At 35.6% G+C, this 25,612-nt stretch overlaps 1 protein-coding gene across 1 annotated transcript; it reads right to left on the reverse strand.

Moving 5' to 3' along the window:
• Positions 1–1,705: 1,705 nt before the first annotated feature.
• On the reverse strand, positions 1,706–24,936 carry LOC144447447 (long-chain specific acyl-CoA dehydrogenase, mitochondrial-like). The gene is made up of 9 exons (XM_078137479.1): positions 24,809–24,936; positions 19,282–19,458; positions 18,088–18,225; positions 16,783–16,947; positions 9,771–9,837; positions 8,205–8,369; positions 5,827–6,042; positions 4,666–4,793; positions 1,706–2,404 (listed from the first exon to the last, which is right to left on the reverse strand). The coding sequence occupies exons 1-9, from the start codon at positions 24,934–24,936 to the stop codon at positions 2,224–2,226; spliced, it is 1,365 nt and encodes a 454-aa protein (XP_077993605.1). The 3' UTR covers positions 1,706–2,223.
• Between the last annotated feature and the right edge of the window lie 676 nt (positions 24,937–25,612).

Here is a 25,612-nt window from a genome sequence, read left to right on the forward strand (position 1 = left end):
TATTATTGGTTTCTTCCTACCAGATGTACAGCCATTACAGATTGGAAGAACAGTTTTATATTGTCTTTTTAAATTGATGTCAGTTTCCGCATCCACTATTTCTCGTGAGACTTCCCAATTTTTGCGATTTTATTATTTTTTTCTCGAAAAAGTAAAAAAAAATGTTTAGGGTCGACAATGAAAAACTAGGTGGGGGTCGGGTAACCAGAACCAAACAATTATTTGTTTAGACCTAATCAGACATGTAAAATGATTGAATGACTCAGTAGAGACTTGCTGATTATCAAATAGTTTTATTTCCTATATTTGTATATTTGTTAACACTTCACATACAAGGGACTTGTAAAAATCAGTTAATCCACAAAATTGACAACTGTTCACAGTTTGCATTGTTTTTGTTGTTGCGGTAAACAAGAATACATAAGATTCAAGTTAACTTTGTTGAAACACTGTAATTTCATACGCTGGATCATTGTAGTGGGTACATTCATCTAGTAGACCAAACGATTTCTCATTACGTACATCCACCCACTATGTAATGGTAACCAGGAGTATTGACGACAAATCTCTTGGTCTAATTCATCCGCAAGATAACAAAATTGTATCATGAAATTATAATATCACAACTAAAGATTACCACCAGGGTATATTTTCGGAGAAGGTATTGAACCTTTTGTCTAGTTAGTAGTTATTAGTATCTGGTTGTACCCTGGTTGTACCCTGGTTGTACCCTGGTTGTACCCTGGTTGTACCCGGGTTGTACCCTGGTTGTACCCTGGTTGTACCCTGGTGAGTAAAATAAGTAAGGTCAAGCTGCCTTGTGGTAACATTGTAATCCAATGGAATATTTACACCATCCAAGTCAAACAATGTCAAAAAACTATTTGTAAATCACATAAAGTTATATCTTGATGCCAAATCTCTCCCTTCATGTTGTATTTTGACTCGGTGGGTCAGCTTAGTTGATAAACTGACATATTAGATAATTATTACCCCATTGATAACTCTGAAATTGGTCAAATGTATTGTTCTATTGATATATTTGCTGGTACATGTATTAGTGCATTTGTTTGGCAAATGTAAAGCCCTGAGAAGGGTTCCACTGATTGGAGTCTAGAGCATATAACTATTAAATGTATGTACTTTTTCTTTACAAATTTGATGGTATAGACAAAAGGTGTCACTTTCCCATTGTTTGATAACCAATCAGAAAGAACCTTTCAACTATACTTTCTCATTATAATATTAACAGTATAGGAAACAGATGTAATTTCTCCCATTGTTTTCTAAGCAACTGAAAGGAGTTTTTCAACTAAACTTTCTCATTATAGTATTAACAGTAGAGACAACAGGTGTAATTTCTCCCATATTATCTAACCAATCAGAGTGAACCTTTGAAACGGCTTCACATTATAAACTACTTGCTTTTGTTCCCTAAATTTGACAATGAAATGTTGAAATTAAAAACAACATATTAGCTGTATACATCCCCTGTATATTTGTAATTTCAGATCTACTCATGTTTGTAAATTAAATTAAATAACTTAAATTTTTATACAATGTATTACATACTTACTTTAGCATACAAAGACATGTAGAATGCAATTTTAACCTGTTTTCTTTCAGGCGCTTATTGAAGAGAAGACAGAATGAGTAATACTCGGGTCCCCCCCCCCCCCCCACACACACACACACAAATTTCTTAGTAAATTTTAATACTTTTTTTGTCCAATATATTAATTGAATAACTGTTGCAAATATGTACAACAATAACAATCTGAAAATCATCAAAACCACTACTAACCTGGAGTTGTGTATACTATCAAATGATAAGTCTTGGGGGTAGTTTGGCAATCTAACAGTAATTCGTGTAATTAAAGAGAGTGCTCAAAAACTTAGAATGTGGCTTGGCAACCCTATAACTTCAAATAGTACTGTATAATAGTACATGTCTAACACAATAAAAGCCTTCTAATTTTACTTTAGAGAACACCAATTCATATTTTACTTTTCAACGAATTTGACTATCCACTTCCTTCCTGAACTCAAATTACCTTTCAACCTCTCTGATAAGACATCAGATGTAGACACACGTTGTAAATTCAGTTTTTAAACTTGTCTACAAATTTTGAATGGATTGAACACAGGTTGATTGTTTCTGTGATAACTGCACATACTTATGATCATTTCCAGTCAGTTGATGTCAAAAGTTTGGATGCAAGTTTACTTATCTGAGAGGATCTGTCTTGCAATGAGTTCTTTCATGATTTCGTTACTACCACCATAGATGGGTTGTAATCTGGCATCTATGTAAGCCTTACACACTGGATACTCCATCATGTAGCCCCAGCCACCATGTAACTGAACACATCGGTATGCTATAGTATTGTGCAGCTCTGAAATCCTGTGTGTGAAGGAGCAAAGAAACTGTGTCAAACTCATATTAAATATACTAAAAATAATATTAGTTTTTATATAGCACTGAGCTTATAGCTCTTTATAATTCTTGTTCTTTGGCCAATTGCTATCTTATATTATATTATACCAGTATATTGATGGCGCAAATCGAGAGATCTGATTGGTCTAGACATCGAACTAGCGCGTCTAAAATGAGCGATAATGCACAGTTGGCACGCGTCCAAATTTTGATGTTGACTGTTCGTCTACGAACGTTGTAGTCTGTGCAGGGATGGGGGTGCAAATGAAACCAGAAAATGTTGCGTCTTATCTTGTTTCCGACATTTTCAATATATTGGTATAATATAATAGCGATAAACCACCCCTGGGAATGGTATACCACTCGGTTTTGACCAGTGAACTCAATATATATATTTCATTCACTGGTCAAAACCTCTTGGTATACCATCCCCAGGGGGTGGTTTATTGCTTAAATAGACCCTCCATGTGGAGATCTTATCTTGTTTCATTCAATTATATTTTGACCTTTCAAACTCTAGTTTTGATCTTTCACTTTCGGTTTGGACCATTCACTTGCTCTGAATTGACCTTTCATTTTCTCTTTGTCAACTTAAATTCTGTTTTGATAATTCAATTTCTGTAAATTGACCTTTCACTCTATGATCATTCAATTTCTGTCTTGACCATTAACTGGTTGTCCATTTTCCTTCCATTTGAGTATTTATCAGTTTCTCTTTCTACCTTTCACTTTCTATTCTGTCCTATCATAGTCAGTCTGAAAATAAAACCTCTCAGAATACTCTTTCTTTCAAGTTTTTGGAAAAATTATAGACTTGTCATGTACAGTGCAAGGTATAATATCTATTGTTTTTGTATCTGTCTATTTTTGTCGATTTTATCGGACATTTTGATGGCCTGAAATAAATAATAATAATAATAATATACATAGTGTTTTTGCTAAGTTTATGTAACCCCTTGTAACAGAGAAGGGAAATCAAGTAAAATTTGCATAGATTTGTATACCTTACACCATATTTTTTGATGGAGTAAAAGATCCTGAGAACTCAGTAGATTTTACCTACAAATTGCCCTTAACAAAGCATTGGTATGGAACCCTGGTAAAATGACTGAAGACCTCAGGGAGTGTTCACCTACCTACCACCCTTAACAAAACACTTGGAGGGAACCCTGGAAAAATGGCTGAGAACTTAGGTAAGTTTTACCTACTGACTGCCACTACAAAAAATACTGGTAGAAAACCATGGTACAATGGCTGGGAACTCAGATAGATTTGTATACTTATTACCACCCCTAACAAAAACACTGGTAGGGAACCTGAGCAAAACACATGTGAACTCAGGTAGATTTTACCTACTGACTGTCACTAACAAAAGTATGAATACAGAGAAACTGCCTACATCTGGTTTGATTGGATTGTCCAGGCATAGTAATGGTCAAGTGACATTTTAACTTTATGGAAGTAGTGATTAGGTGCCTAATGAAATATCCAGTTTTAGAGAACAGTATTGCCTTTACACACAAAGGGAACATTAAAAGTAATCTACATCATACAAAGGTGTTGTCATTTTATGACATTACATTGTACTACCATCTACAATCAAATAAGGTGTAAAGTTATATTGGAACAAGCTAGTGTTTATTCAGACTATTTGTTAACATGAAGTACTAGTGTATAAAGTGCTCCATTAAACTGTGGTTTAGTGCATTTGTTTACAATTTTGAAAGGTAGGCAGGTCAGCTATAAAACTGTTATAGATATATGCTACTTTAGGTAGGCATTCTAATTTCAGTGGATTTCCCATGCTGTTAAGTGGCCTATTTATGATTCATGTCACAACATGTTACAACTAAATGCAATTACTATTATGATAAATTTACTTTTGTTTGATTTGACTGAAAACTGAGATTGCTCTCATACATCTGTACATATGTGTGTATGCATGTATATGTATGTATGTATGTATGTATGTATGTATGTATGTATGTATGTATGTATGTATGTACGTACGTACATACATACGTACGTACGTATGTACGTACATAAGTATGTATGTATGCAAGTGTGTGTAAGTGCATGTGTGTGTGTGTGTGTGTGTGTGTGTGTGTGTGTGTGTGTGTGTGTGTGTGTGTGTGTGTGTGTGTGTGTGCGCTATAGACAAACCAACCTACAAACTTTATTGATGTTGAGAGGAGGAGTCAATGAAGAAACCGAATATAAAGACTTACCAATACTTGGCCATAGATGCTGTACTGCTATCCAATTTACCAGCATTGAAAGATTGGTAACAACTGTCTAAGAAAGCTCTACCCACACAAATCTCAGTCTTCATTTCAGCAAGTTTGTGTTGGACGGTCTACAACAAATGAATTGAAGTACAGACATGAAATGCTAACAAGGGTGTTAAATACAGATGACAACAACTATCAAAGATTACAAAAATACTGTGAGCAATTTATTTTGGTACACACAATTTTTGGCAGAAATACAATCTTCAAATTTTGGCTCTACTTCATTTTGGTTAATGAACAATTTTTGAAAACAGTTTGAAAACAGCCTGTCATATTACTTTTGTAAGTTACTGTATACATTCATGCTAAATAAATGTAGTTATTCCAAATTTACCAGTGAAAATGATTCCGTTTTCATGCTGATTAATTTTGGCACAAAATTTGTTCTTTAAACTTGCACTAGCTGCAACCGGGACATTTTTTCCAAAGGTACATTCACTGAAAATTAGTACATTTACTTATAAAAAGACATTTTATCTATTAGTATCTATACTGGTCAATATTATCTGCAGGTAGTGTAGTGACAAGTTTATATCTTGAGCAAAAGTTTGGTTTTGAATCTGTTGCCATGTTAATTAAACTGCACTAGTTGTAACTGGAATATCATTTTTCAATCAAACAACCACAATATATTCACTGAAAATTATTACAATACTATCAATAAGATACTGTACAAATTAATTACGGGTCAATATTATTCATAAGTAGTACAGAAACAGGTTGCAATCATGATCACTGTTGAGGGCGCTGATTTTTGAGCGTGGACCCCGAAATCTATTTGATTTAACTTGTATACAGCTACAAAAAATATGTTTAGAACCATAGGTGATTCAATGCTGTTTGTGATGAGTATTATGAGTAATGGATACACAAAATTATCCTTTCTGACCTTATCATAAAATGACTTGTGTTAAATATCAGGTTGAGCTCCCACGGGCAAAACCCTACTTAGAAGCCTGATAAGATACAGTCACATATACAATCCCCTACAGGAAATTCAAAATATTAGTTTTACAGGAGATATGAAGTTTGCCTTAATAGTAAATAAAGCAATCAAGCCCTAATTTTTACATCAGATTTTAATCAGATTGCTGTTACCTGTAAGTGTGCCAAAGTTTTGCCAAAAGCCTTGCGTTGTTTGACATAATTGCGAGTTTCTTCAAATATAGCCTCCATGTTACTCTGGGACCAAATACCAATCAAAAGTCTTTCTCTTGGAAGTTCATTCATTAAATAATAGAAGCCTCTATTTTCTTTTCCAAGTAGTGCACTGGCAGGGAGTCTGACATCTTCAAAGAACAACTCTGATGTGTCCTGTCAAGGCAAGGAAAATAGCAGTGGAACATTATATCATTAGCCCCATCTACAGGGCACTAAAGATCCTACCTGAGGTAGGATTCAGGATAGTTTGAAGCCTGTGTAGACACAAACGCATCCTGAAACGCATCCTGAAACCGTCCTAAAACAGTCCTGACTTAGGACACCTACGAGAGGTTTCCTGAAACCCTTCTGACTTCGTCCTATGTACTGTCAGAATGGAGTCAGGAGGGAACGTGCGACATCTACGCCACAACCTTCCTACGTTTAGACACAAATCTATCCTACCTCAGGGAGGACTTTGGACTGCCTCAGGTAAGACGACATACGTGTAGATGGGGGCTATTGTATTTCAATAGTACATGTACTCCCTTCATCTTTGATGACTCTGTCAGCAAATGGCCATACATGTTTTTATACCATCAGTACTTATGTTAAGGTTGGGGAACCCCAGTAACAGACAGAGGAAAGTCAGATAAATTATATCCCATACAGCATAAAATAACTGAAGTTGGGAATGCTGGTAAAGTGAGTTTTGGATGCAGGTAGATTTTATGTAATTACTGCCCTTCACTAAACACTGAGCCAAAAATCCCCCAAAACAACTAAACTCATTACATTAACCATGTACAAGCCAAGTTTAACACATTTGAACACAATATATGGAATTTATACTCTGGTTGTTCGATGTCACAACAACATGTGTCTACGTCATAGTTCAGTGGTGCTTAAAATGGAGTCAAAATGTTCAAAATCACCATTATTTTTCCCAATTTTTCATAAATTACACTTGAGGAGGTATAATTAAATTATATTCTCCAATATTTATCTTCATCCAGCCAGAAAATATTAAATTAAATGTCTTATGGGTTTTGTCACTACTCGCCTCTCAACTCGTAGTGACAAGGCCCCTTAGGTCATGCATGGTTTCCCTTGGCTGAATAAAGAAATTATTATATTGGGGAATAATACCTACCTGTGACACCATCTAATAGATACACAAAATTATCCTTCCTGATCTTACCTGAAAATGACTTTTTTTTAGACGTCAAATTGAAAGCCCACAATTGAAAACCCACTTAGAGGCTTGATAAAGTACAGTCACATATACAATCCCTATAGGAAGCTCAAATTATTAGTTTTACAGGAGATATAAAGTTGCCTTGGTGTTTCACTCATGGGACAAGATATTTTGACACAAAGATAGACATACTTCAATTCCAGACTAATTATAACAGGGACACAATGCACACAGCACGATCCTTTACCTAATCACATTGAAAAGTAACACAGCATTGCTATTCTGTTACAGTGCAGTGGAAACAGACCTCTACTGAATAAAATTACACATGGACTTGATGATTCTAATGGCTTCAATTGTTTATTTTCCAACTGATAATCAACATGGTAGCTTGACTACTTCTACATCCCCACTGTGTGCAGCACCTCTGTAATTGTTTCTTTTGCATTTGAAGTCGTTTCTCTGTGTGTAAAAAACATTGTGTCTCATGATTGAAACACCATGACATCTTCATTTCTCCTGTAATTGTCAATTTCGATCCCTAGACATATGACCCAGCTGGACAGATAATTGTCATTTCTATATTTCTATGATCTCTCCTGCGCTAGAAATTGTCATCCTCATATGAATAGTTTTATACTGTGAGGCCCCACACAAATAAAAGAATTGTTTCTGGTCAGGACATTTTGTCTAAAGTGGTGCGATGACGTGACATGAAATTTTTGTTGTTGTTAATTCTCAAACCTGTCATTCAATCTACTATTTATGGCAGTTACTGTTCTTTTCAGTTAGTTCTTTAGAGCAAATGCGTATATGGGGCAGATGTCATTTGCTTGTTCATGATTGGCTCTGCAGTTATCTTCACTGAAGTAGGGAGGGTTATTTGTGTGTTTCCCTTTGGATCTGCGGACAGCATGGGCTGGACAAACACACAAAAAAAAGACTGATGGGAGGGTATTTAAGTGGTGCACGCACTGACCAGAAACAATTCTTTTTTCTTTTTTCGGGGCTAATCATGAAATCTATTAAAATAACATGAATGTGGCATATCTCTGAAATAAAATGTTGTATATATTAATTATGACACATTTTTTCCTTATTCACTCATGCAGAAATATTAATTTATTTAACATCTTACCTGGCCTTTCAACCCCATCTTTTTCAATTTCTGTCCTTTTATGAAACCTTCCATGCCTTTCTCTACAAGAAAAAGGCTAATGCCATGGGCTGGTGATTTGGATTTGCTATCAGTAATTGCAACAACAATGACAACATCACACAAGTATCCATTGGTGATAAACACCTGGAATGAAATAAAGAACCGGTAAACTGTCAAGACATGAACTGACAGGGAGATATATGAGTACACGTACATTTAGGTGTATGCGTGCAAGTATATGCTTGTCTTAATTGTGTGTGTGTGTGTGTGTGTGTGTGTGTGTGTGTGTGTGTAGTAATGTGTGAGCATGTGTATTTGTGCATCTGTGTGTGTGCATGATTGTATGGATATGTGTGCCTGTGTGCGTGTGTGTATGTGGATGTGTTAATGGGCTGATGATAAATTTACCCCTTGTCGGTGGTTGTGTATGTTGATCCATTTGAGAGTGAAATGTTGTCTTTATCATGGAAGGTTTCCTACAGTGTTACTGATTTAGTGGTGATTGTATGCACGTCATAGAAGTGTTCTTGTTGTATAATACTGCAGCTGATTTATTGGCTGTGTCTATCAATTTCCTGTAAAACTGTTATGTCCATGTTCCATATCTCAGTATTACAGACTGTTCCAAGTTGAAACAACACACTGATGACATTCTTGTGCCAACTTTATGCTGTTTTTCCCAACTGGCAGTTTTTTAATACTCCCCCCCCCCCCCCCCCCCCCCCCCCGCAGAAAGCGATGGATTTTAACAACATCTCATACTTTATTGACTTTAGCCCTCTAATTCACATTTAATTCCAACCCACTCAAACTGTTTAATACAGAAACAACACGCCTAAAATCCCAATAATTCAGGACACCTACAATATTTTCCAAGCTTTTCATAATCTGACAAGTCCTAGGTCTTCATAATTTTTTCTTAAAATGAAAGGAAACTAGCAGAAAAAGAGTTTTTTTGTTTCATCCAACCCAGAAGTGATGTCAGTGGAATATATTACATAAAACGTTATGGTTAAACTAGACTACAGTCCTATATTGATTCAAACTGTGAAGTGCTTTGATAGAGATTCACTTTCACTTTTCTATCTTACAGATCAGGTATCCTATTATTACCAAGTGAGCTATCACTTTGAACATATAGGAAACAGCATGGCATAGAAAAGGTCATTCAACATATACAATGTTGTGCACATACACATCAACATTCAATATTCAGGTACAAATAAAAAGGACATTATTATAAATTATATTTTTATGTTACCTTTAGAAACAAGTGTCATTTATTGATTTAAAAATAAAGTGATTCTTGGTTATTGTCATGGTTATTTTCATCACATCTGAAGAAAATGAAATGTGGCTGAAAATATCAATACCATAATAAATTATGTAACAATATGACATACACGTATCCGATTTACAATTACAAGTGGTAAAGATTTCATGATTCTTGGAAATTGATCTTGTTATAATGAAAACACATTGCTATATAAAGATTCAGCATCCTTTGAGATAGTTGCTATGACTACAGTTTCTATGGTAACCCACCTTGCTTCCGTTCAGAATCCAATCATCTCCATCCTTCCTTGCATTGGTTCGGATTCCCTGTAAGTCACTAGGGGTAGGAAAAAACACCAGAATTGAAACAGGGTAGTAGCTCAGATTTTTTTTGTTATATCTTTCTTAAATTTTTCGCTATCAAAGAATACATCAAACCTTTACCGTAAACATTCAAATGCTTGTCAAGCTAAATTACATCCTATAATACCCCAAGTAAAGTAATTCCACTTTGTGCCACAATCATTTTATAGTATTCATACCAAGTAAATTGGATATCACACTTTCAATTGGTTTTATTGCAAGTCCAATATGTAGCCCTTCTAATTTAGTCAATTCGAGGTCAATCTTTACTGTAAACATAATTACAACCCATAACACCCAAGTAAAGTGATTCCACTGTGTGCTACACTTATTTACAACCTATAACATCCAAGCAAAGTGATTCCACTGTGTTCCACACTTATTTACAACCTATAACATCCAAGTAAAGTGATTCCACTGTGTGCCACACTTATTTACAACCCATAACACCCAAGTAAAGTGATTCCACTGTGTGCTACTTATTTACAACCTATAATATCCAAGTAAAGTGATTCCACTGTGCACCACTCTTATGTACAACCTATAACACCCAAGTAGTGATTCCACTGTGTGCCACACTTATTTACAACCTATAACATCCAAGTAAAGTGATTCCACTGTGCACCACTCTTATGTACAACCTATAACACCCAAGTAGTGATTCCACTGTGTGCCACACTTATTTACAACCTATAACACCCAAGTAAAGTGATTCCACTATGTGCTACACTTATTTACAACCTATAACACCGAAGTAAAGTGATTTCACTGTGTGCCACACTTATTTACAACCCATAACACCCAAATAAAGTGATTCCACTTTGTGCCACACTTACTTACAACCTATAACACTCAAGTAAGGTGATTCTACTTTGTGTCACTTATTTACAACCTATAACACCCAAGTAAAGAGATTCCACTGTGTACCACACTTATTTACAACCCATAACACCCAAATAAAGTGATTCCACTTTGTGCCACACTTACTTACAACCTATAACACCCAAGTAAGGTGATTCTACTTTGTGTCACTTATTTACAACCTATAACACCCAAGTAAAGAGATTCCACTGTGTACCACACTTATTTACAACCCATAACACCCACGTAAAAAGATTTCACTGTGTGCCACACTTACTTACAACCCATAACACCCAAGTAAAGTGATTCTACTTTGTGTCACTTATTTACAACCTATAACACCCAAGTAAAGAGATTCCACTGCGTGCCACACTTATTTAAAACCCATAACATCCAAGTAAAGTGATTCCACTGTGTGCCACAATCGTAGCATTCATATAAAGTATAAAATAACACTGTATCAATTAGACTGGCAGAACTGTACAGTGGTGGGCTCATGAGTACTAAAATCTTAACCAAGCTCTCAGCTGATCAAATAATGTTGTGTGCATTGTTTAAAATTTTAGTACTCACTCTTTTAATTACTTTAATTATTAGCCTCATATGCGACTCTTCTAAAGTTATAAATTTGTAAACAATTTGCCTGCTGATGAAAAACTGACCATATTTATCTATTTATTTATTCATTCTTCTAATTTAATAGTAATATGAAATAAGATGTAGATCATACTGGTGTATGTAATTGCCAAATCATTAAACTCTATCACCACCCAACAAATCTTCACAATGATTCAACGGTTTATTCATACCGTTGACTGATGAACACTAAACCAGTGTACACAGTATAGCACCATCAATACCTACTTGATGACTAATTTTGCTGATTATATGTACAAAAACTGAATCACTTTCAGTCAGGATTTGGTATACATGTATTTTCCATTTTTCAGCCACTGTACATAGTAGAGTTACAACTTATACTACAGCTACAAAAGAAAATACATTTCACCCCCAAATTTACAATTCACGTTAAAACATGTCACACAGTGGTCTGGTGGAAAGTATTGATTGAAACAAAGCAAAAAGCAGGTCATCATAGGTTGGGCGTCGCCTGATAGATCAATGTTCCAACGTACAGGTGCCCTTATTTCTGACATGGAATTCGTGCTGTTCAGGTCATGCACTTTGAAATGTGCTATTGTATATCATGGGTTCAAGGCTGTGATCTTTTTATCACATCACATATTTCATCTGATCAGACAATGCAAGATGACAATAACAGAACCCAGTGATATATGAGTGCCAGTGTCTGGTATACTTCATTCTACATGATTACCTGTGATGTGGCTGTAAAGTAAAGTGTAACTGAAAACACTGCAACCAAAAGTACAAGCCTGTACACATCCACACTGACACTCACACATCATGGGTTTTCTTATTATTACATGTATATATATTCATCTTAAACAAATTCATGCTAAACAGCCAATTTCAAAAAAAAAATTACTGTAGTAAGTGTACGTTCACATGACTTTGTGGATATCATGGAACACTTGCAAGGTCACTTGCATTCAGGTCTTCAATAATGGTTTCCATATTACATTGCAGTGCAAATACTATAACTACAGGAGTATTGCAGACTTATTTCATTACAGGTAATATGCAACAGTTTTTTCAATTTTCACAGTCCTGCAGTACAAATAGTAATTAGTATTGCACGCTCATTTGCACACAGGCGTTAGATCAACCTCAGCATGTATGTAGTGTTTTCACTAAAAGTGTTATGTGGATAAAATCTATCCAGGTTCCAAAGTCATTTATCAGTTTATCAGTGTAAGGAAACGTCAGCTTGTACAGAACACTGCTGCTCGACTTATCACCAAAACCAGAAAGTATTACCACATTACTGGAGGTTCTTCAAAACATCCATTGGCTTCCAATATCTGAACGGATTCAATTCAAGGTACTTCTGATTGAGATAAAGCACTACATGATATGGCGCCACCATAAAAATACCAGCTTCTGACGTTTTTATGAACCCAGCCATAATCAATGTTCTAAGTCCAATCTACTCATTGAAATTACATTTGTAATCTGGTAAAATCATCGTATGGGAATTGTGCTTTCTCCAATGCTGCAGCAGTCTTATGGAACAGTCTACCTCTTGATATCAGACAGTGTGATGAACTATTGCATTTTCAAACTAAAGTTAAGACTCACCTTTTCAGAAAGGCATTTTTTCCTAAGTGACTCTTTTATTATATGTGACTTTGTTCTATCACAAGTGACTCTTTTACTACTAGTAACTATTTTATTATGTTTTATTTTTGACAGGGAGCTAATTTTTTCCTAAGTGACTCTTTTATTATATGTAAATTATTTTCCTATCACAAGTGACTCTTTTACTACAAGTGACTCTTTTATTGTGTGTAAATTATTTTCCTATCACAAGTGACTCTTTTACAGGTGACTTTTATTGCAAGTGATTCTTTTATTGTGTTTCATTTTTATTACAGGTGACTCTTTGTAGTCACTTTTTTTTACCAGTGATTCTTGTTTATCATTAGTAACTTTTATTACATGGGACTCTTATATTGTCAGTCACCTTTATGTCTCTTTTAGTATGTTTTCCACTAAGTAGTTTTTATTGCTTTTATAGTGTTTTAGCAGCTATAAACTTTTTGGGTATATGGTGCTTTACAAGTGCTATTATTAGTTTTTCTTCAAGTTCCAGAATAAAATTATGATACAATGTATTAGAAATTATGCTGTTTTACCTGATTTCTCCCTTTCCTAAAAGTATGGGAAATCTGTGACATTTGACAACATTTTCCCCTTTAATTCTGTCACAAAGGATCACAAACCTTAGTAAAAAAATGAAGATCGATATATTCTTGTATTTAGTAACCATGGCCAGTATACATGATACAAATGAGGCTTATGACTCATTGTCAACATTGCAACATAAATATTCATGACATCACTTCAGGTCACATGATCAATATCAGACTGACCCGTTCTGTGAATAGAGACTCATGGGAAGTTCTTTGAAGAATTAATCACTATTCAAGCGTAAAATTTTCAGCATCAAAGGTTATAATTATGTGTGCTGCTCACTGTACTGGTAGTCTCAACGGAGGGAAGGGGATGTCAGACACCCAGGATTTCAGAAACTCATTTAATTACAATGTAATGACGCAAGAATCTTAGTTACCATTTTGATACTTTGGTGAATAATCTGATTAAACTCTGACGTACTTGTCACGTCAGTTAGCTGTTCAATTTACTCGCATGCCCTTTAATTTTGCATTCATCATCCTGTGAACTACTACATACATGTTTGTGTTTTTGATTTGTTTTGCAATGCTCTATACATCTTACAGTGGTCATTCAAATCCAGTTCCCAATCTCACACACTGAGAGAAATCAATGGCTAAATGAAATGACATCTTTGAAACCTTATTGTTGGTCAAAGTAACACAAAGTAACAATAAAGTAGAAGAACATATTTGGAAGTGTGAGATTACCATTGTGTATATGTAGTGAGTAGCAATGACGTCAAAAAAAACATAATATGTTATACAGGAATGATTTACACAAAACTAAAGATATACTTTATAAGTAAGAAACTACCTGATCTCAACATCATATTTTAAATCAGACTGACTTAACTTTGAAGTTTTAATTTGCATTTTATTACAAGGGCTTTACACCTGTTATTTTGTTCAGGAACTGTGGTATTTGCACAAGTGCTGACAGTGTTCTATTCAGTTGTACTTTCACAAGCATAGTTCATGAAAATGCCAGAAAAACAATGCCAGCACATGTGCAAATACCTCCGAGTACCCACACTGGAAATCATATGGCTCTGTTATTATTTCATACGTTTATCCAAAATAGAGAAATGTCATAAAAATTCAGACTGTGTGATCACGTGATTCATGTAAAAGGCATGATTGTCACTACACTCATTTGAAAATCATGTGCATACGGTATGCAATAACGTTTTCATACCACTAGTATGCGGACACACCAGTGTAAGTAATCAGTGGTACATATGTAATAATACACATCACAGCCACATATGGCATTTGTCTGTGAGGGTCAGATGGTAATCTGCACAAACTGCCTATACAATGGTAATCCATCTGACATGACAGGGGATCACTTCTTAATCTGATTCCACAAACACACACCATACTGGGGCTGTAATATTTTCATTACATGTTGAATGAACATTTATATGGTGGGGAAACCTATATCCATTTTTGTAATAATGATTCCATTCAGATATATTACCAAAATATCAGTGTATCTCACAAAATCACAATTTTGACATAGCCCTACTTTATTTCTTATATTGCCTAATTGGTAAGGGTGCCTGTACTTAATTCTGTTTCTCATTGTTAAATTTTCAAAATGATGGGTTGGTAGGTCGGTTACAAGTTTTTAAAAAGTACACGTATGTGTAAATGATGGTGATTCTTTCATTTCATAATCATACTTTAACATTCTGAATGACTTAGAAATAACAATTAAAGTCAGCAGGAAACTGTGAACCATTTGTTTTAAAGTTTCCAAATTTCAGCAATAAACAATCATTTTCACCATTGAAGGCCAAAAAAAAAGAAAGAATTGTTTCTGGTCAGTGCACGCATCACTTAACTACCCTCACGCGTTGGACTTTTTTGTGTTTGTCCAGCCCATGTAGTCTGCAGATCCAAAGGGAAACACAAGAATAACCTTCCCTACTTCAGTGAAGACAACTGCAGAGCCAATGATGAACAAGTAAATGACATCTGCCCAACATACACACTTGCTGTAAAGTACTAAATAAAAAGAACAGCAACTGCCATAAATAGTAGAATGAGTGACAGGTTTGTTGAGAATCAAAAAAAAATTACATCATCTCACCATTTTAGAAAAACTCTCCTGACCAGAAACAATTCTTTTTTTCTTTTGACCTAAGATACAAGCTCATGTGGTTAACATCATACAATCAGTGCACATGATTTTTCTAATCCTGCCAGAGGGTGTCAATTTTTTTTTATCATTTCACCAGACTGAAGAAATATAAGGTCATGTTGGGTCATGAGTATAAACAGAGAATCAGTACAGTACAGCTGCCATAACATGTGTGCTCTATCTGTGTAACAAATGTCTTGAATGTTTCTCTTTGAAACAATGGCACGATTCCATGTAAATGTAATAACAATCTTTATGGCCAGATATTGGTTTTGTGGACCTAGGTTGTATGGCGGAAGGGCCTGACTATAGGAGGGCACATAAGCTGTTCTACCAAGGTCCCCCAAACCCATACCCAGGCCGTAAGGGTTTTATCATATACCGTTATTTATAGTGGCACGAACATATCATTTGAATTACATATTAACCACATAAATTGACAGTGAGACATCATTGCATGCTCAAAAACATAGATATGTTGTGAGAAAATCACAACTGAATCACTGTGTGAAAGGATATTGATAAGTGCACCACTTACCATATTTAGGCAAAGTGTACCACAGAAAATTATGTCACAAGTTAGAATCATGTAGTCTCCATTGATAGGAAGAGATACTGAGTATAGGATAAAATAGCTTATATCACATAAGGGACAATCACACAATATCACACAAGCTCAATAAATGAACTTCATTCGTTTAGTGGGAAGGGCGTCTGGTGCCAATGTGATTGCTGATCTTCATTTTCGCACTTCTAACCAAACTTTGAAAACTTTCATGCCTTTCAATTATAACAGGTTCTGTATTTACTACTGAGATGTTGATAAGTTGATCGAAATTTTCTTAAAATGTGAAATATAGTGCTGGGTTTCTGGTAGTATTTTAATATGTTTACCATCATGTTTTTACATTGCATTGATTGTACTGGTGTGACTGCTACAATTTTCATCATGGTTTACATCATATATTAAAACGTGTCAATGTCGCACTTGTAAACGTTCGTTTAGGGGGGGGAGGTTTTTGAAGTTGTTTTTTTTAGCTTGTGCAAAATTGTGCGATCATCCCTTAGTTAAGTACATGTATTTCTAACCTACCTGCCAGCACCAGGTTCTGTCATAGCAATAGCACCAATCTTCTTGCCAGCTATCATGTCTGGAACAAATTTTTGGATCTGTTCTGGTGTTCCATAGTTGTAGATATAAGGCATCACAATATCACTGTGCAGACTAAATCCCGGACCTGATGCATTGGCATAAGCCCTAGGAAATAACGTTAAAAAGAAAAAGGAAGATTATACTTTCCTTGGGTTTCTACATCTATGTAAAAATAAGTATTTTAGTTTGAGGTACTGTACAGCAAACTTTTACAAATTCATTTGTGTTATAATGAGCTTATAGGTCATTTTTGTCAGGGGAGGTATATCATTATGAAACCTACCCAAGTTTTCTATAACTCACTTTGGTTCCTTTTAAAAGTGACTGATATCAGAAAATGTAAACACAACTTTTAACATTTCAATAGTTTTTCAGATGTACTAGCATAATATAGCACATTATACCATGCCTGAGCCAAGTTGAACAAAAAATATGGGTTATATACTTCATCGTTCTATGTCACAACAACGTGTGTCTACATTACTGGATCTGCTGTGTTTGAAATATGAGTCAAAACGTTCAAAATTGCCATTACTTTCCCTGATTTTTCTCTGATATTACTGGCACTGGTATAATTATGTTATTCTCCAATATTTTTCTTCATTCAGCTGGAAAATACTTGTGACCTAAGGGTTGTCACTACTCATCTAGCAACTGTAATGACAACCATTAGGTCACTCGTATTTTCCTTGACTGAATGAAAAGAATACTAGGGAATAACATCTAAATATACACTACAAGTTGGCTTTCTATTACGTGTAGGGCTTACCACAAACTTGTCCTTTCCACTAAAATGTTTTTAAATGCGTTGTTTTTAAAGATGTATCAATGTCTTTATGTTGAATCACCTTTCAACAATTTTGAAGTTAAATTCTGTGATGGAAGCAGCCATTTTGGAAAAGCCGCCCAACATTAATAGTATAAAAAGAACTCTCTGATTGGCCCGAGTTAGCTCAAGATGACGACGACGACGACGACGACGACGATGATGATGATGATGATGACGACGACGACGACGACGACGACGACGACGACGGCGACGACGGCGACGGCGACGACGGCGACGCAACCATTGAGGACAATCTAAGGTATGAGCTAGAGTTTCAACAACTTTCCTTCAAGGCAGTAGATGGACAGATAAATCTATTAGTCACAATGCCTTGATTATTCAAGATTATTGGTGAATATCTAAATACATATATGACATACAGATGTTAGATTGATGAATAAAGTAGCATTTCTTACTGTTCCTCAAAGACAATTGCAGATGATACAAAATCACCACCAATGCCACCACATTTTTCCGGTGTGGTAATTCCAAGTAATCCCATAGCGCCAGCCTTTTCCCACACTTCTCTGCTCACATTACCATCTTCCATCCACCTAGGAGACAAACAAAATATAAACTGAGTCATTCAGAAAATAACAGTAATGCTAAAAATATTTCACAACTGAGGAAACATTTAGAGGCGTGATAAATAGAGTGAATGTATGTGTTTTTGCTCTGAACTTATTTAATTCAGCTTATCAACTGTTTTTTGGTACCAACATAAATAAGCTTGAAAACGGACTGATATTTCTAAATTACTAAAGGTAATAAATGCATATTTATTCAACCAAATGTGAAGCAGTGTACCCACTAATAAAAGACCTAAATATTTTGTAGTCGGTCAAAATGATAAATCGTGTATTTTTTGGTAAGTCACTAGTAAGTGATAGGGGAATACTAAAGTTTGTTGGGTCACAAGAAAGTGCTGTGTGTCATTGGTACATGGTGTGTCACATTAGCCTAGAGCCTAAGGGGCATAAGTGTGTGAACCAATGTCAATTTTAGTGTCTGCAGCAAGTTGGTAAACACTATCTGAATTCCAAGTGTTTTACTGAGGTAGGTGCACTGCTAAATTGTTGTACATGTACAAGGTATGGAAATCTATATACAAGTTTCACTACAATTAGATGTTATTCCAAGGAAAATACAAGTGACCTATGGGGGCTTTGTCACTACCCTTAGGTCACGAGTATTTTCCGGCTGAATGAAGAAAAATATTGGAGGATATCACAATTATACCAGCACCAGTACTAATATCAAAGAAAAATCCGGGAAAGTAATGCCAATTTTGAAAGTTTGACTCATATTTCAAACACAGCAGAACCAGTGATGTAGACACATGTTGTTGTGACATAGACGTGTACTGTCATGATGTTGAACGTCCAGATATATTCCATATTTTTTGTTCAACGTGGCTCAAGCAAGGTATAATCCCCTCTAATTACCAGGTTCCCATGCCTTATATTAGCAAAACCACTGAATTCATAATAATGTGGTACAAGCTTATATCTAAAGGCACAGTATTGTCAAAATCTTTCATCTACGACAATAAAAGGAGTTAAAGTGTGAAAATAATCTTTCTGCTAATACTTTGAGTGCCAAATACTTACTGTGCTTCATACGGTGCAACTTCTTCCTTCATAAACCTTCGCACACTTTCTCTGAACATGTCATGTTCTTCAGACAGTACTCTACGAGCACCAATGTCAGTCAAAGCACTTGCTTGGCCGATCTCCGGCCGAAAACTGACAGTCTCTCCATCTGCTTCTGGGTTTGTGCTTTGAAGTCTGAAAAAAAGAGAACTTTTCACTGTTTGATTCTAAAGATTGAAGCAGTAGTCTATGGGTACTTACTTTGGAATGGTTAAAATTGGAAACAAATATAACATTTCGAAAGTAACGATATTGTACTGTCCTATTGATTCTTGGAACCCTGAATAATATATTCTCCATAGTAGTTGTCTATGGTCCAAAGACATCTTGTTATTTTATTCATTTTGTTTCATTTTTTATATCCTACATAAAATCAAGCAGTACAGTCAATGTTGCAGCCAGCCTTTTGAAAGAGTGGGACATAGTGTCCCAAGACTTTCATTTTTCTGGGTCATCATAAATTTTTTTGGGACATTATAAAAAAGAGCGCCAATAGCGTTGTAGCACAACTGTACAGTTTTTAAAAATATCTACCCACATGCTTATCCATGCTAGATATTTGCTGAATGATTATGCAGTTGCCTATCCAACCCTGTTGTTATCTATGCAATATACGCGATAATTTGGCTGTTGCTATAGGTTTGGTCATGTTGCTAAACATATTTGCACACAATTTTAGTGTGGGTCATCTGTGACCCGTCACTTCCAAAATTGTGGGTCAGGTCCAAGAAAAGTGTGTCAGATGACCCAAAAAAACCCTCTGGCTGCAACACTGACAGTTAAGAGGGACTTACAGGGGCATTCATATTGCGGCATTAGAGGTGAAATTCTTTTAAACCTATTCATTTCCTTTCAGTCTAATTATTGTTGTAGCTTTTGCATCATTCAAAATAAAAAACAAAACAAAAACAGTAGCTGCAAATTTTCACAACTTTTATAAATAATAATAATAAAATGTTAGTTTTTACACAGATCTTTCTCACATTTGCTCAAAGTGCTTTACAATTATTACATAGCACAGATCTATAGTGACACCGGCCCTTTATTCTTCCTTAACTCCCTGGGGAGCATATAATCCATTGCAGCCTCAGTAATCACATAGGATTGAAGCATTCACTTTGCATCACCTCTATCCTACCAGGTCCCCAATTATACAGCTGGGTTGACTGAGGCACAGTCGTGGTTCAAATCTTGCCCAAGGACTTTAGCCATTCAAATCGCAGTGACGGGGCTCTAACCTACAATCTGTAGGTTCCATGCCGACCATGCTAATTTAGCTGCAATAATTGTAGCGTTTATTGTGATTTTGAGGGTTTTCTCCTTCTGTTTTTGTGCTTTTTTCGGTCTCATGTTTAACTGGAAGCAAACACAACAATTCCTGTAACGTTGCAAATAAACGAGATCACGCTGAAAACTTGAATGAGATGTCAGCATACTACATGTTTCAAAATGCTGCATGTGTTGCTACTTTTGCCGATTTTGACGGATTGGGGTGCCTCTGAACATTTCTTGGGTCTTGAAGGTTTCATGCCAGCGTTAGGAAATGTCAGATTTTTTGGCAGGTAATGCGTAATTTAGCAGAAAAATCCACCCAACTTGGTGATTCAGATCTTTTTTGCTTCTGTCTATTTGCGAATTAAAGGAATTGTAGCAGAACAAAAAAACCCACAAAAACAGAAGAAAAAAAACCCAAAATCACAACAAACACTACAATATTATTGCAGCTGACTCTAAGTAACTCTTCAACTAACATAACTCTACATTTCACTACCATTTTTTAATTGAAAATCAAACCACCAGTTAAACACATGATATTGTTGCAATCAATGAAAATGAAGGGAGAAGGGGGCTGGGTATAAATAATTACACAATTAATTGTAATTGGGGTAGGAGGGGAGCAATCACAAGACAATTGTTGACAGTGAGGGGGGTACAGGTAGAGGGTAGGACTTGAATTGAATTTTTGATATATGATAAATAATAATTTCACAATATCACAGGGAACAAGATTGTGACCTTTCATCAAGTACACAACAGTCCAAAGTTCAATGTCCACTGATAAACACTGCTAACAACATGTTGTAATACAGTGGCCTGTGTGAACTCTGTTAACCATGAAATCAGGGTCTGTAGATACAAAGCTTACCTCGTTCAGAATCAATAATCCATGATAGGATGGACATACAAGGTTCAAATGACTGACCTACAGACCCAGACAACAATGTGTCTATCTACTGTACCTTATACTTACTAAATTATATTTAATATATCACACAACTTAAGGAGATCAGTACTCAGCTACAAGTCATTAGTTATGGCCACAGGCACTCGAATCAATCTGTATGATTTTTAAAAAAAAATATGTATGGTAAATAAGACAATAAGTTTTATTTACCATATATATCTTTTTTCAAAATCATACAGATTGATTTGAGTGCCTGTGGTTATGGCTATCACTAGCTTGTCAATGTCAGTCTCAGTAGGCTCATCGTGAACCACATGTTAACGGCACTGTATAGGAACTAGACTAGTAGACTCACAAAGTAGGCCTATAATATATATCACAAGTTTAGTCAAATCTTTGCCAAGATGCCTCAGTAGCAGTCTAGTCTTGATACGGTATTGTTACGATTTACACCTCCACTCACTAGTCTCGTCCCAATACAGTATCGTTATGATTTACACCTCCACTCACATTGGCATCCAGACTACCCTGAAGTTTAGCCAATCATAAATGATCAGCCAAAGCAGAATGTGGGAAATTTACTCAGACCAGAAACTCACTTACTAATATCTAATAATCTCATTAGATATTTAGATATGATTTCAAAATTAAATCGTGCAATATATTCAAAATATCTTAAAACATTCTAATCTAGGTTACACATTTTTTGTGTGTGGTTAACCATCCCAAGGACATGATATATGTATGCTAGGGGAACTTGTTTTTGTGTGGTTAACCCCCCTAACCATGTAATCACCCAGGACTTGAAGGTATTTACACCAACTCAGATATACTCATAATGACAACGAAATACAGCCAGCAACTGGCAAGCATTTATAAACAGATATTTTTACAAACGGGAAAGTTACAATGTATATATCTACTAAAACAACAATTGTGACAATAAAGTGTTGCAGGATGATAGGATAGGATTGTAAATTTTGAACTGACTAGTGAGCTAAAATTACATGAGGTAGGTCAGTTTGAATTTGGTGCTCACTGTTTTATAGTATCACTCTGGTTGCTCCCATCCATCCATCCTGTACACTAATTGGACACAGGGTATTTATCTTAGTTTATGTTGATGTTACTCATTTAAATGCCATTCTTAAACCTGACCAGCATTACATGTAACAGTTTACTGTTTTTGATGTAATTACACTTGGCACAGCATGTTGGAACTACTGTGACTTGAAATACATGTCATGGCTTTATCAAGAACAGTTTTAGCCCTCCTTACACAATAGCTCACATTCAGAGACAAATTTCAAGTTTCCCCCTGGGAGATCTAGTCAAGAAGTCAAAATGTAATATAAGTTTTTGTATTTCCAATGTGCTGTGCCAAGTGTTATATTACATGTAAACCTGACTCATTTGTTTAATTTCCCTGTTTGTAACAAGTTATGCTTGTAAATGTTTGCATGTCGCTGGTTGTATAGTAACTTTTGAATGCTACAAATTACAATAGAAATGAACGTGGCATTTCGATCCATCTGCTATGGACCTTGATTACACAATGATTTAATTATTCACCATTCATCATAATGCTCTCTCTGAAACTTGTGAAACAAGTCTTCATTAAAAACATAGTCCCCAGCATTTCAACTTAGTGATTCATATTCTAAACTTTTTGTGACAAATATGGCCACAATCGGTCAATATCACAAATGTAATGAAACAAAGTGCCAAACATTCCAACTTACTGATTCATATTCTGAATTTTTTATGACAAATATGGCAACTAATCGGTCAATATCACGAAGGTAATGAAACAAAGTGAAGCGCATATGTGGACTACTGTATCTGACATTTGTGCCAGGTTTGGCTGAAATGGGCCCACACACGCCAGAGGTGCGTACACATCAACAATTCAAATGTTTTTGACAATTTGACCTTGATTCTAGATTCTAGGATTCTTGAAATGATTACAGATGTCACAAAAAAAAAATAAGTAAGGTAATCTTCACTAAGGTCAACTCTCGCCTCCCCATGGTTAGGACATGGAGGTAGAATCCAGTACCAAAATTATGATGTGCAAATTTCAAAAATAACATACATTATTTATCCCTGTGTTGTTACTAGTATGAATGCTGATAAGGCGTAACATGTTCTTTTTACAGTATACTAGTATTACAATGAGTAACACTGAAGAAAAGCACTTTCTCTATGTGCTACACTCATTTATAGCATTCATATCAAGTGTAAAAGTATACTGTTCCAAGTGGTTTATTTGCAAGCCTAGCATGTGGCCTTCCTAATGTGGTCAATTAGCAAATGAAACAGTATACTTTTACACTTGATATGGATGCTATAAATGATTGTGGTACAAACAGAAAGCGCTTTACTTTGGTGTTATATGGGTTGTAAACTATTATACAGACTTTCTACTAATTTAAGACTGAGGGCTTACACAAATATAGTCTACTACATTACATAAACAATATTATGTTGAATCTGCCCCTCATTTCAGTTCAAAGTTGTTAATTTCTGATGGGTACAAGCTTCAAGGTAGTTTGACAAGGCTATAAATGCATGTATCTGAAAAGTGATGGTATTAGATGAGTAGTCAACCTGGTGAAAAATAGTGAATGTATGAGTTGACATTTCACGATTGTATTAAACATGAAACTGAGGAAAAAATTCCACTTTTCTGCAAGTATAGACCTCCCCTACACCTGTTGTGTCCGGTGAAAATTGCCAAAAGATCTTACATATTATTCACTTTACAACCACAGCTATACTTTAGCTACTCATAACCCTTTAATATAAAGAGTTTGTGTTTCGTATTTAATCCGTTTTTCTGATTTTCATAGTGAAGATGGTGTATTTATCATATTATCATTTCAAAAGGGGAAGGGGGGGGGTGACAAGTAACTTTGTTTATCATCGAACAACCTTACATGTAACCCTCTTTTTACAAGTGCTAACCCTAGGCCCTAACCCTAATGGCATTTGTACCATTGGCATTGGAAAATCTTATTCATTCGAACTTTGAAGGTAAACATGTAACGTTATTACTAGCTGGGTGGGCGTTCAACTGGAAGTCTGCACATAAATGGCATGTTATGTGAGGAAACTGAATCACTTGGCAAATTTTTGCGAAGGACCATCCTTCTTATTGCAGTCCCCTTTTCAATTTTGTTGTATCCATATCAAACACCGCAACATCACAGGGAACAAAATATCTGTTGACGTTTTAATACTCCTGAACATAGTTCGTGAAAAAACTAATTTTCTAGAAAATATTTGGAAATTTCTTACCTAGCATTTTGAATTGTTGGTAGTGTTCTGGTGTATGATGACTTATGCAAGGCTGAGACTAGTGGACGAAAGTTTTGTCCACGAAGTCTAGCTGCCAGCCTGCTACAGGATACCAAAACTGTCGCCATGATGAGTGAGAAACTACATGAACTAACCTCGTTTTAATCGTCACCGATTGAGGGCGTATGTTCCTTGACAAGTGGATCTTGGCAGGGACCTTGGATCCATGGATTACAACGAAAATGTAACGCTTATACACACGAGGTGGAGTCTACACGTACATAGTGCATTGTATTTTATGGTAGATCATGCCGAAAAAGCATTGTTCTTTTTCTGAAAGTATCATTTGGCGTCGCAGATTATTCTTTGTCACCCTTTTTTTTTATTAGTAGGCTATAGTATAAGCCTTAAATATAGTCTGTGAAAATGAGTGCGAAAGATATGGTCAGAAAAGAAAAAAAATGGGTATTTATTTTGCTTTTTACTCACATGGCGTGCCATTTTGTTCCGCGTCTGTATCATATGTGATATTTTTTTCTTGCTCTGTTTTATGTGTTGATATTGTTTCCGGAGTACTCGGAGAAATTTTAGACAGGATTGTGCGACCCAGGTTCCAAACATCTACCCATTTTATTTCGGCGAAAAACGGACCCATATATATATATATAACATTATAAAAAGGAACACATAAACAAGGCAGACCCATGATATTTAGTAAGGATATTTTTGCCGTTGGGGGCGCTATATATCACCCCATCTTGTCAGTACGCACTCATTAAAAGTAACATTGACAGTCGAATTTAG

Source organism: Glandiceps talaboti, chromosome 16 (genome assembly GCF_964340395.1).
Source record: "Glandiceps talaboti chromosome 16, keGlaTala1.1, whole genome shotgun sequence".
Classification (NCBI taxonomy): Eukaryota; Metazoa; Hemichordata; class Enteropneusta; family Spengelidae; genus Glandiceps; species Glandiceps talaboti.

Excerpts from the sequence above, each read along its gene's own strand:
- LOC144447447 (XM_078137479.1), bottom strand. The coding sequence starts at position 24,936 with ATGGCGACAGTTTTGGTATCCTGTAGCAGGCTGGCAGCTAGACTTCGT. Across the intron at positions 19,459-24,808 it reads CCAACAATTCAAAATGCTAG|ACTTCAAAGCACAAACCCAG; the intron begins GTAAGAAATTTC and ends TCTTTTTTTCAG. Across the intron at positions 6,043-8,204 it reads AGATGGGGTTGAAAGGCCAG|GACACATCAGAGTTGTTCTT; the intron begins GTAAGATGTTAA and ends TTGCCTTGACAG.